Source organism: Heptranchias perlo, chromosome 37, assembly GCF_035084215.1.
Source record: "Heptranchias perlo isolate sHepPer1 chromosome 37, sHepPer1.hap1, whole genome shotgun sequence".
Classification (NCBI taxonomy): domain Eukaryota; kingdom Metazoa; phylum Chordata; class Chondrichthyes; order Hexanchiformes; family Hexanchidae; genus Heptranchias; species Heptranchias perlo.
Genome location: NC_090361.1, coordinates 16,148,767 through 16,161,879, shown reverse-complemented (window position 1 = coordinate 16,161,879; position 13,113 = coordinate 16,148,767). Strand labels below are relative to the sequence as shown.

The 13,113-nt window shown below is 43.5% G+C and overlaps 2 protein-coding genes across 3 annotated transcripts in view; one reads left to right on the top strand and one right to left on the bottom strand.

The window, feature by feature from the left end:
• The window catches only part of LOC137304543 (Kinetochore-associated protein DSN1 homolog), a 49,457-nt gene extending 44,922 nt beyond the window's left edge, over window positions 1-4,535 (top strand). The window contains exons 11-12 of the mRNA XM_067973185.1: window positions 1,743-1,830; window positions 2,749-4,535. Coding sequence (XP_067829286.1) covers window positions 1,743-1,830; window positions 2,749-2,816 — 156 coding nt within the window. The 3' untranslated portion in view covers window positions 2,817-4,535. The remainder of the gene's footprint in view (window positions 1-1,742; window positions 1,831-2,748) is intronic.
• Window positions 4,536-6,422: 1,887 nt separating this feature from the next.
• pbx4 (pre-B-cell leukemia transcription factor 4) overlaps window positions 6,423-13,113 on the bottom strand; it is a 371,833-nt gene continuing 365,142 nt past the window's right edge. Inside the window, exon 9 of one of the 2 annotated variants that reach the window (XM_067973182.1) lies at window positions 6,423-10,456. In XM_067973182.1, coding sequence (XP_067829283.1) covers window positions 10,364-10,456 — 93 coding nt within the window. In that variant the 3' untranslated portion in view covers window positions 6,423-10,363. The remainder of the gene's footprint in view (window positions 10,457-13,113) is intronic. The other variant, XM_067973183.1, reaches the window with a different exon arrangement.

The window sequence follows — 13,113 nt, the reverse complement described above, 5'->3', positions numbered from 1 at the left end:
CGCCCCCGCTCCCCCCTCGGGCCGCGCGTCTCCCGCCCCCGCTCCCCCCTCGGGCCGCGCGTCTCCCGCCCCCGCTCCCCCCTCGGGCCGCGCGTCTCCCGCCCCCGCTCCCCCCTCGGGCCGCGCGTCTCCCGCCCCCGCTCCCCCCTCGGGCCGCGCGTCTCCCGCCCCCGCTCCCCCCTCGGGCCGCGCGTCTCCCGCCCCCGCTCCCCCCTCGGGCCGCGCGTCTCCCGCCCCCGCTCCCCCCTCGGGCCGCGCGTCTCCCGCCCCCGCTCCCCCCTCGGGCCGCGCGTCTCCCGCCCCCGCTCCCCCCTCGGGCCGCGCGTCTCCCGCCCCCGCTCCCCCCTCGGGCCGCGCGTCTCCCGCCCCCGCTCCCCCCTCGGGCCGCGCGTCTCCCGCCCCCGCTCCCCCCTCGGGCCGCGCGTCTCCCGCCCCCGCTCCCCCCTCGGGCCGCGCGTCTCCCGCCCCCGCTCCCCCCTCGGGCCGCGCGTCTCCCGCCCCCGCTCCCCCCTCGGGCCTTCTGCCAGCTAATCACCTACCTGCTGTTCTGTGACGTCCCTCATTGATTTTTTTTCAATCCCACCAAATTTATCCTGAAGATTTACCGCCTCTGCTGCTCCAAGTGAGTTTACGTCTTCGATCCCCGACCTTTATTTCCTTGCCTCTGCTGCTCCGGTCCCCACTCCCACCTTTGCTGCTTTCAGAGCTCCTCTTCTCTGTTCACTGTCCTTCCCCCTCCCATTCTGTGTAAACCATTTTCTTTCAAGCTGAGGAATCGTGTGAGGCGATATATCTCTGCGTTGTTGAAATTATCTAAAGTCTGCGATCATTGTGCCAGCTTCCATTGTGATATTTAACGTAGTGGTGATGGGTAAGGGCAATAGCAATAATACTGTGCATTAATCACTAGCCTTTCAGTCCCCTCTCCTTCCCACCACGGTCCCCTCAAATCCAAATTCAAACAGCACAAGAATTTCTAAAACATGTTAATACTGAGGCTATGGCAACTGCCCCATCTGAATCTATTCTGCATCTACCCCCAGTAAGACCACCCAGGGGGGCACAAGTCCCTCCCACCATAGGAGCATTCGCCCCATAAACCTCAAAGATTTTCCCCCTCCAGTTTGGTCCAGCATGAGCTCCTGGAATGATTTGCCACGAACAGGTTGGCAGCCTAGCATCAGAAGGGTGTCACCAGCTTGGGCCACCTGCTCCGTGAAGGGAAGCGTGCCAGAATTGCCTCTCACCCAGTCGGACTAATACTGCTGTCCCCAGGGTAGGCTTCACTCCCAGGACCCAGTGACACTATAACCTTGCTGCGAAATGACCCCCATAACTCCACCTTCAAACAATGACGTCCCACAGATTAGTCTCCATCCTGTTCACTTGGTCTGGCGACGTGTCATGGAAGACGAGGCTTAGGCCACAAATAAAGGAGGAAAAGCAAAGGAATCTGTGGGACAGAGTGCGAGTGGGCCAACTCGGGCTCATCCATCATTGGGGGCTTGTACCGTAGGCCCCAACCCTTCATCTCCGTTTCTCCATATAGAAAGTAAGCGGCCAGGGATTTGAATCGGCTGCTGCTGGACTAAGAGGAACTATCATGTTTGTGATGTAAAATCTGATCTAGTTCAGGCTGGGATTAAATAATTGTGCATACTTGATGTTGGAAATGGCGGTTTTGAGATTTCAGTAATGCTTGGTGATTACATTAAATGGAACTGAATTCTAATCTCTTGTAGATGGACCAGCTGCAGCTAACCATGAACCTGATTACCAGAGCCAGACAGGAGTGGGATTCTTGCCTGCAAAATATATCAGAAGAACTGGGTGAGTTTCTCTGTTGCTTTATCTCCTGCCCAGAGTCAGCCCCCAATCTTTAACTCGTCTCCAGAGCTGAAACTTGCTCTGAGGCGTAGTGAGGGCATCTGCCTGTTCAGCGAGTCACCAGTTCTCACTGTTACATTCTCGGGATTTACTGACTGGGGAGGGGGAAGTCATCCCAGCTGTTTCTAAGCATCTCCACGCGATCACTTCAGTACAGCATTGAGCAGTTGGACCACCTGCTGTCTGGGATTTAGCTGGGAATGGTGTTCAGCATGAGGTGTCATGGACTGTGAGACCTTCACCTTGGTGTATTAATTCGTACCCATAATATGAATGCGGAGAGACAAGAGACTCCAGTATTTGGAGCTTTTGTTACACCGATCACCATTGTAAAAATAGGGTGAGATTTGTTGTCGTCATTTATATTAAAAACTTTCCTACAGTATTGTAATCCTTTACTAAGATTGTGTCTGACAGTATCCCAGCATTATGTGGACCCCTGCACTTGCTCTGTGTTCAGGGGGTATTGTAGTGTAGAGTGTTATGCTCCTCTAGAACACTGCTTTTCACTAACTCAGTGTTGAAGGCCACACTAGAAGCAGCAGCTCGCTCGAGGAATGCTGCAACATGCCAGACCCGGAGTGACGGGACAGGTTCGGCTGCTCCAGTGCAGAGCAGCCGAGTGGCCATTTCGCTGGCTGTGGAGGCTGTGACAGTCTCAGTGCTGGAGACCGAGCTGATTTAATCACCAGTTCCAGCACTGTCCCAAAGGAAAGAGAACAGTGGCCGTACACCAGATGTGGTAATGGCAGTGGGTGAGTGGAGGTGGAGTGGACAGTGTAAGTGCCACTGTTGCAGATAGTTTTGCACACTCGAGATAGTAAAACAAATCCACATTCTGAGTTTTTCTTTTGTCTGCAGCATCGCAAGCCTTCAAAGGGCTGGAAGAGTGTCCAGTGCAGAAATTTCTAACAGCCACGAAGGAGTAATAGAGGGAGGCAAGAAGGCTGCTAACGAGAGCTCACTGGACTTCTAATGACCTGTGGCTGCGATTGAAGCTTGTTGCAGGGACCTGAACTTCGCTCAGGATCTTACCTGAGACTTTAACGCTTTTTGCACCTTATGCCATTAGAGGCTGGTGACATTTTTTCCCCCCCTTTCCCCAGGTTAGGGCTCAGTCTTGAAAGGCAGCCCCCAATCCAGCATTTAGTTCCATGGATCTTGGGTGTAGGGCACTACAGACGGTGAACGAACAAGGAGAGAACCGGCCGTGTCCCAGTTGATCACTAACCAGTGACTGTCTGGAACATGTCTGTATAAATGTTGAGAGGTCAGGTACTGGTTCAACTGTGATGCTTCCTACAGTGGATTGCCCTACTGATACACGCTGACCAGGCTTGTGTGAAGAATGGCCACTTGGAACAAAGTATGAAAGGGCTGCATTCAATGCATTCAGGGGAGAAGAAAGTCAAAGAGTGAGAATTGATGCTGATGTGATTAAAACAACTGAAACCTGAGGGACATAAAGCAGCCCCTAACCGCTATGATCTTTACTTTTTTAACTTGTAGCGAGAGTACGTTTCATTAACCTGATATCTGACACAGTAGTTGCTGCCATTTTGGACTGAAATCCTCAAGGACTTGGTGTAAGCCTGTAGCAACCTCGATGTTACAGTAAATTAAGAATTAATAATTCATCAACTGAATGGGAAATGTCCCAGGTCAGCATCTTCAATCTGTGTTCCTCTAATTTTGTTAGTTCTTTTCCAGCAAGCACTGATATCCTGAGGTATGGCTACACAGGTTCCCACAGGTCTCACTGCTGTAGTCAGTATTGATGTGTATACATTGTCAATGGGCTGTGGAAGTGTGGGGAGCCTCACAGACAAGCCCGAGCATTGCCTCACCTCTTCATGCTCACCAGTAGGGGTCGCTAGATAGCGATCGGGAGCCTAATGCTGGCCCATTTATTATTTGAATTTTACCTCGCCCAATGGGTGCCAAGACCAGTTGTAGTGTCGTTCGATCATCCTGCCTGATCTCAGCTAACCCGATACCGACCAGGGTGGAACCTGTAACCTTCCTGGTCAGGTAGGTTGGTTTAATTTTAAAAGCTTTAATTCGGACAGAATTAAGGAGTGAAATTTCCACATCAGAACTATTTGCCACATGTTGTGCTTATTTGCAAATAGGTAATTGGAGTCACTGCTGGAAGGTAAATTCCATCCATCGGATGGACACTTTCATTCCTAAATACCCAGCATTTTCAGAGCTCTAACCAGTCAGGAGAGCTTGTTTAGACTGTGAATGTAAAAAGTGGTTACTATTTAAAATAAATCTGGCCAACCCAACTCGAGTTATTGGACGGTGAGTGGTTCTGAGAGATGAGGAACCCAGGAGCCTTTCACCAACAGTTTTCCCAGGACATGGAGCCAGGTACTTGGGTCATTCATCTGTTTGCAAAGACCAGTAACCACAAGGCATGAATGAAACATACTCAGACACAACCCCCACCCACCACCACCTTTATGTATTTTAAAAGTTATCAGTGGCTTTAATCTGACCCCGTCTCTATTAACAGGCAATTGTTGGCAAGTCTGTCTTCTATCAGACTTCAACACTTGTTCTTTAGCTTTGTTGCCTTTCTGTATATGGTTTGTAAATTGTATAGTAGGTTGTACATTAAAGTGTGTTTTTTTGCACAGAGATTATTCCTGACTGTTCTGCTGTTTCATCCAGAGCCCTAGAAGGTGTATATACTGAATTAAGGAATGAAATTTCCACATCAGAACTATTTGCCAGTGTCCCATTCCTCATCCCTTAAATTATACTTAACAATCCTCAGTCACGGTACGTTAGTGTAGTGATTATATTACTGGGCTAATAATCCAAGAAGATTGTGAGCTAATATACCACCATGGCAGTTTGAGAATTTGAATTCAGTTTTTTAAAAAATCTGGAAATAACAAGCTTGTATCAGTAAAAGTGATCTTGAAGTGATCATAAAAACGTAACTGCTTCACTAATGTCCTTTAAGGGAAGGAAACCTACTGTCCTTACCTGGTATGGTCGATATGTGACTCCAGCCCCACACCAATATGGTTGACTCTTAACTGCTCTCTGCAGTGGCCTAGCAAGCTACTCCGTTGTATTAAACTGCTATCTGTTTAAGACGACCCACTCTCACCATCTCAGGGTAACTAGGGATGGGCAATAAATGCCCACATCCTGAGTGAATTAAAACCCCATCACAGGTTTACACAAAGTTTATTTATAATGACTCAGGATTAGTGGTGGGAGTCACAATCTCTCATCCCTGTGTTTAAATTGCAGTCTCTAACTCATTCTTTCCCAAAACTGGAACGCCTCACCACCCTCACTCAATCTGCCTCCTACTCGTGGTAGGTATTTAAACCTGATGTTAGTGCCAACAAACTAGCTCTTTAATTCATCTCATCATTTTCCCCATTCTTTTCAACCTTGAGTGGTTTCCTGCACTTTGCTCAGCCCCTCCTGTGGGAATCTTAAATATTTAGCAATTTTAATTTAAAAAATTTCTGGTAGTGCATTCCTTTTGTTTTCTAATGATTTGGAATGTATGCTACCTTTTCTAGTGACACTGATACTTCAGGAATTACATGTGGCTGGAGTCAGGGAATCTTTCGATTTGAATGGTGACGTGCACACTAATAGCTGGTGCTTGGGAGTGTGATGCAGGTTTCTGCGTATCGGCAAGAATTAAATTCCAGCAAGAAAGTGATGAAGTGTGATAATTTACAGCTGACTTAAAACCAGCATATTAACTCAAGTACCACTACCCTGGTGCAGCCCTCACTGATAATTGCTGTTTCTTATCTCCTCAGGGAAGTCTACATGTGCTTCTCCATGCACCATGTAATGTCATAGTTTTAAAATCAGTAAACCTGTTAGTGAGCTATTAATAGGGATGTGCACACACCTCAATCCATCGCCCCTGCTGATTACCAGTTTTCCTTTACTTTGCCTCCCATTTCAGTAACGATGCAGGTTGTTTAACCTATTCTGTGTGTTTGGCTGCAACTGAATGTATAACTTCAGGACTGCAAGATAGTACAGATGAACCATGTTTAAAAAGGAACAGAACAAGGGAAGAGGGAAGAAAGAAACACAGGTTAAAAAAATAGAATGGCCTGTGAAGTGCTTGGCTGGAGAACATGTTTAAATGGCAGAAGTTATATCAAAAGGAGGCGTAATGAGAGAAATAAAAGACGCATACGAGATACAGAGTGAATAGCTAATGATGGATCAGTAGAAAGCATAAAAAACGGGTAGGGTGGAGCAGGCTCCAGTGGCCTGGAATTCTGGTGGAAGAAAAAAAGCAAGTCGACACCAAGGGTGTAGATCACCCTGTCACTAGTGTTCTGATGGAGATCTCCACCCCAAGTACCAACCTGCTCCTTCCCCCATTCCTGGAAACACTAGACTACACCTTCAATCCCCACTACAGCTCCCCATCCCCACTCTGGTGTTCCAGGAGATGTTTTGCTGCCTTATGTAAATCTAAGTTAAAAATTCTTGTGTCACATAAAACAAAACTAAACTGAAATCCACAGCAGTTCTGGTTTGTGGCAAAAGAAATGTTTTATTCTGTTTGTGTTAACCATACAAATAAAAACGCAATACATCTCTTTTTCTTAACATTTTTTTTTCAAAATTGCTATCAAGCCGTTTACACGGTACATAGTTTTGAAGGAAAAAGTTTGCCAAGGTATGAACCCATTCCAGTAACTGAAAAAAGGACCCACGGCACTCGCAGTTACATCCTAAAAGTTTAAAAAGCAAATTTTATACATTTTTATTTTTTTAAGTTTTCTCTTTTTTTGAAAAAAAAATTAATACAATAGACTTCTATTTAAACAGATGCATGATCCTGTCTGATTGGAACTGTCATTCTATTACTACTGAAAAATACAGTTTACTGAGATTTCATGTAGTCCGATTTGTTTTTTCCTCAATAATGCTATAATAGTTCCTGTAACTAGCTACTAACTAGTTTAGTTTCTGAACATTTTTAATAATTTTCTTTTAAAAATCTGAGATACTCAAGTCTCTGTTCTGTGACCTAATATAATTAATGACTAGTCTGCCGGCACTCTGATCTCTATTAAAATTTATTTTTTAACATGACATTTTGTTGTAACATTAGTTATAAATCATTGCATCATTCACGATCAATATTTTACAGTATATTGTTACAATTGGTGCAAGTACCTCGTGTGATCAGAGGCCTTGAGCTTCACGGGAAGACTCCAAGTGGTTACTGACTGGTGGGAGAAAACTTCAAAAAAATAGATTTTTTTTTAGAAAAATTGGCAAATTTGATTTTCAAATGAAATGGTTTATAAAATAGAAAGTATCGATAAGATTTGTATAATTTTTAACATCTGTGTATCTCACATTTCCCGCCCCTCCTTCCCCCACCCGTAATAAAAATGCAAATTATAAGTGCAGGATGGGGAGGGGGGCATCATTGATCATTGATCATTGAAGGGGTTAGAAACCTTACATGGTACAGAGAAACCTATACTGGAGAGACTGGTGTTAGTGGAATTACACACTGCTTTTAGAACGTGGCTGCCTCCCAAAATAGTATTTCCTGCAGTTACAACCTTGTTTTCAGTTTATACATTTTGTCAATAGAAAAGTGTTAGAGACTACAAGGTAAGATTTAAATATTTTTAAATGCATCTTTTGTGTTTTTCCCCCCTCTGATTCCATCTGAATAAAGAGAAATCTCTTGTATTGAACGTTGATTTATGCTAGCGGATCACAATCTCAGATTGAAAGAGCTTTACATCGCTACACTCTTCCACAGTGAAATAAAATGATCAGGACTGTAGGACCTTTTCAGTAATCGGCAGACAGTTTGGAACGGTCACACCACCGTGTTGGCCATTGATTGAAGCACTGTAAACATAGGGCGTGCACAACACATCCAGAATGATTGTAGGTTAGAATATTATTTGAGTCTTGGTCATCTGGTGGTGGCGATCAACAGGTTAACACACCATGTGCCGAGGTCTAAAGTGATCAGTGCTGAGATGGGAATTCCAGCTGCCCCCTCTTGTGGTCATCAGCTGCAACAGCAGCCTGTCCAAACGCCAACACAATTCGCACTTTGTATCAGTAACATTTTCATCCGATTCATACAAACCTTCCATTTGCTGAAAGTTACACGGATATCAATGAAAATCTCGTGTAATTAAAGAAAAAGTACTCTGGAGACTGCACTTTTAAAAAAAAGTTGGAAATATTTCAAGGGAGCGACTCACTAGTTTTTTTGTTGGTGCCCACAGTAATCCTGGATTTGCCTCTTCCGGTTCTCACTCGGGCAGTCCTATAGTTTCAGCATTTTTGCAGTGTGATCTTCAGCAATCTGTTCCTTAACTCCCAAATCCAAAAACTGCACAGATCACCTTGGACCATTGCACACAGTGACGCCAGCCTAAAACTTCATAGGGACTGGATACATTCATAGCAAAACATGTAACATTCAGGGGGCAGAAAGGGGTCCTGCAGCAAACAAAATGCTCAGCTTCCACACATTTTTTAAAAAAAGAGATCGGGAACCTGTATGGGACAGAGCCCTGTTCAAACTTCAATCAGTCACGTCTTTACATTTACAGTAACTGAGTCTGCACGCTCACAGAGTAAAAATTACCTTTGGGTTTCAGAACTTTTACAATGACATCAAATTTCAAAAGTTCAAACATCACAACCATCGAGACATAGAACGCCAGAAACAGAAGATTAAAAAAGTTAGTAAAGCTGAACCATGTGTACTTTGTGTGTGAGCGTCTGTGTGTTATGGAGATTTTTGGTACAGGCAGTGTAGATTTGGATAGACATTAATTGCACACAGAAGGCGACTACAAAAAGGGACTGATTTTCAGGAATGTCACAACTCCAATCTTGTTTTTAGATATAATGTTACCTTTGACAGTCTATGCTGAACGATTGGAAACATTGGAAAGTGCTGAGAGTCCTGGGCACAGATCATTCCTGCAGTCCTGACATCGCTTTACTAAAGTAAAGTTTCCCAACATTTCAAACTCAATTTAATTTCTAGTTACACAACGGAAGACTTCTACACCCTTATTGTATGAAATGTTTCTGTCTCCCACTGTTAATTCCATTTACTACAAACTGTTTTATTCTATTCTGTGATTCAAAAAGTTGTCTAATGGTTCTTTTCTCCCATTTAAAATAAGCCAGTAACTTTGTAATTTTGAAACATGGAAGGGAGTTTACACAAAAGGGTGTACTAACTGGAACTCATCAGAAAAGCAGGTTTCTGAAAGGGTAACTAAGGGATGGAACTACAGAATACATAAGGTCACAATAAGTAACAAAAACCTATTATCCGTTATTCCTATTTTCCTTTACATAGCGAATTTCAGTTTTAAGAAAAAGTTAATAAAGGGCTTTGGCCATTGTTAACATTCACACTGTGCAGAATAGTGCAGAACAGTATCAGCTGTCACCAGGCACAGTGCTACCTCACTGCTTCAACATGGAAATCACACAGGAAAGCACAGACGAGGTCTGAGTCGGCCCAGTCACCAACAGACTTTCCACAGGGTGACTGAGGTCCATCCTTCAATTATCCTTGTACAATTTTTTAAACACAGGGCTCCATTTTGCTAAGTGTCTTGAACATGTTTCTGAAACACCTCTGTTTTAAATGCAGTCATGCTACTGGTGAAATATCTTTTATTCTGCTGTCGCCAAGCTTGAAGGGGAAACGGTCCAAGGTCAGCCCTGAGAAATATTTCATTTGATTTCTAGCCAGATTCAGAGCCATTTTGTACATCTCCTAAAACCAATACTAACTTCTAGTCAGACACTAAAGACTAACACGTCAATAGAAAAAAAAAGTCAGTCTGCATTAGTTTATTAGACCTGCATGCCCTAACACAATCACATGGTCAGTGTAGGGCTCAATATCTGTTTCCGCAGTTATTTCAGCCTACACAAAACACAGCTAAACAGCGGCTCGCTCAGGAGCAGGGAACTTTTAAAAGCAGTAATAAGTTGGGTTTTATTTTCATGCATCAGTGTGTTAAAGTAAACTGTTTTCCTAATACAGCTGACCTGTGAAGCTGAATTAAAACTTGCACATTGCAACACTGAAAAAGGTTGAGGGGAAAGACAGGTTAAAACTCACAAACATAAGGTGATGGCTAAAAGTATGAGAGTAAGTCTAGTGTGTATTGCTGAGAGGTAGTGTGTAAGCACTGTAACCTAAACAGGAAGCATCCTCTATTGGTTTTAAAAGGGTTTTACAGTGAGGTAATTGGCTGCACTCAAGTGTGTGAAAAATGTATAAATACCTTTTCTTGTCCTACTATATTTACATATAGGTGGCAGGGAGCTTCTACCCAAGAAAGTATCCCAAAGACCCTTCCAATGAAATCAGGTTGGAATCAAGTTTTTCTCATCCAATGGGTCTACTGAAATGAAAGCCAGTGGGCAGTAGATGGTCCCTGGCAGCTCATCAGTTGGAGGTGTCCGAGTTGACACTGCCAGGCCCTCCGGTGGGTGATGTCACAGAAGATGGGGTAGCAGCATCCTGCCAGCTGCCATTAGCCTGAGAAAAAGAACAGTTAGGGTCAAACTCTTGAGCCTTTTGTCTCCGGGTCTACACAGTTACAGCTGGTAGCAATGGAAGCCTTACACATTTTACTAAAACAGTCGTATTCAGTGTCCCATCCATTCAACTGAAAGCATTCTGGTTTTGAACGGGTGAAAAGTCTGTACCCCTTTACTAGTTACCCCCAACATTCATATAACACTCAGTACACAGGGAAGGTCTGCTCCAGGACTGCATTAATGGTTGGCCTGCCAAGAGATGCAGAAAGGGATTCCTTACCCAGATGCCCTGCCAGAGATCTTAAGCCCACCGGCTCCTGGGAAGTTTGAGTGAGTCTGTCAGTCCCGACTAGTCCCAATGTGAAGTTCAGCAAGTCTTATGTTATTACAGTGATGATACACTGTCACCTTACACAGCACATGGGAGTTTAAAGCAATGATTCCTTATGTTGACCCAACTATTTGATGTAAGGCAGAAATACGGAAGAATGAAAAACAAAAGACCTCACAGCCGTGATAGAAAGAATTCACTCTCTGGCTGTGTCAGTCAGTATGAGAAGCGCAGTCCACAAGTTAGGTCAGGAATCAGGAACTAACTGCCTGCTCTATTGATGTGGAATTCGAAAATAACTCAATTGTTTTGACAGGTGCTGTCTCTTCTTGCAGGACTGAAGGTTCTGAAGTGTGATATATTGGTTAATGAGTTCTACAGGCTATTTCAACATTAATGAAATACTCCAGGTGAATTCAAAGCAATGGGAAAGACAACTTCAGTGCAATGGGAAAGATATGTTCACTGCAATTTGAAACATATATTCACTGCAATGGGAAAATCACTCAGTGCAATGCAAAAGTTAAATTCACTGCAGTAGGAAAGACACATTCACTAATGGGAACAACACACTTGTTCTAATGGGCAATACATATTCACTGCAATCTGAAAGACATTCACTGCAATGGGAAAGATATTCAGTGCAATGGGAAATATACATTAATTGTAATGGGAAATATAGATTCACTGCAATCTGAAAGACATTCATTGCAATGGGAAAAAGATTAATTGCAATGGGAAAGACACATTCACTGCAGTGGGAAAGATACACTTACTGCAATGGGAAAGATACATTTACTGCAATGAGAAAGACACATTCACTAATGGGAAAGAAACCTTCACTGCAATGGGAAACATACAATCACTGCAATGAGAAAGATACATTCAGTGCAAAGAGAAAGACCCATCATTGTAATGGAAAAGACACATTCACTATAATGGGCAATATAGATTCACTGCAATCTGAAAGACATTCACTGCAATGGGAAAAGATTCACTGCAACAAGAAAGATACATTCAGTGCAATGGGAAAGATATATTCACTGTAATGGGAAAGACATTCAGTGCAATAGCAAAGTTACATTCACTACAATGGGAAAGACACATTCAATGCAATGGGAAAGATACATTCACTGCAGTGTGAAAGACACATTCACTAATGGGAAAGGCTCATTCATTGCAATTGGAAAGATACATTCACTGCAAAGGGAAAGACAAATTCAATGCAATGTGAAAGTTACATTCACTGCAGTGGGAAATTTACACTCAATGCAATGGAAAAGATACACTTAATGCAATGGGAAAGATACATTCACAGTAATGTGAAAGATACATTCAGTGCAGTAGGAAAGATACATCCACTACAATGCCAAAGTTACATTTACTGCAATGAGAAAGACACATTCACTAATGGGAAAGAAACCTTCACTGCAATGGAAAAGACACACTCGCTGTAATGGGAAATATACATTCACTGCAATGGGAAAGATAGTCACTGCAATGGGAAAGATAGTCACTGCAATGGGAAAGATAGTCACTGCAATGGGAAAGATAGTCACTGCACTGGGAAAGATACATTTAGTGCAATGAGGAAAAACACATTCAGTGCAATGGGAAAGATAGGTTCACTACGATGGGAAAGATACATTCACTGCATTCGGAAAGATACATTAACTGAAATAGGAAAGGTATATTCAGTGTAACGGGAAATATAGATTTACAACAATAGGAAAGATACATTCACTGCAATGGGAAAGGTATATTCAGTGCAATGAGAAAGACCCATCATTGTAATGGAAAAGAAGCATTCACTATAATGGGCAATATAGATTCACTGCAATCTGAAAGAGATTCACTGCAATGAGAAAGATACATTAACTGCACTGGGAAACACACATTCACTGCAATGGGAAAGATACACTCACTGCAATGGGAAAGATTACAAAGGGAAAGATATACTTACTGCAATGGGAAAGATATTCACTGTATTGTGAAAGACACATTCAGTGCAATAGCAAAGTTACACTCACTACAACGGGAAAGATACATTCAGTGAAACGGGAATGATACATTCACTACAAAGAGAGAGTTACACTCACTGCAATGGGAAAGGTACACTCACTGCAATGGGAAAGACACACTCACTGCAATGGGAAAGGTACACTCACTGCAATGGGAAAGACACACTCACTGCAATGGGAAAGGTACACTCACTGCAATGGGAAAGACACACTCACTGCAATGGGAAAGGTACACTCACTGCAATGGGAAAGACACACTCACTGCAATGGGAAAGACACACTCACTGCAATGGGAAAGGTACA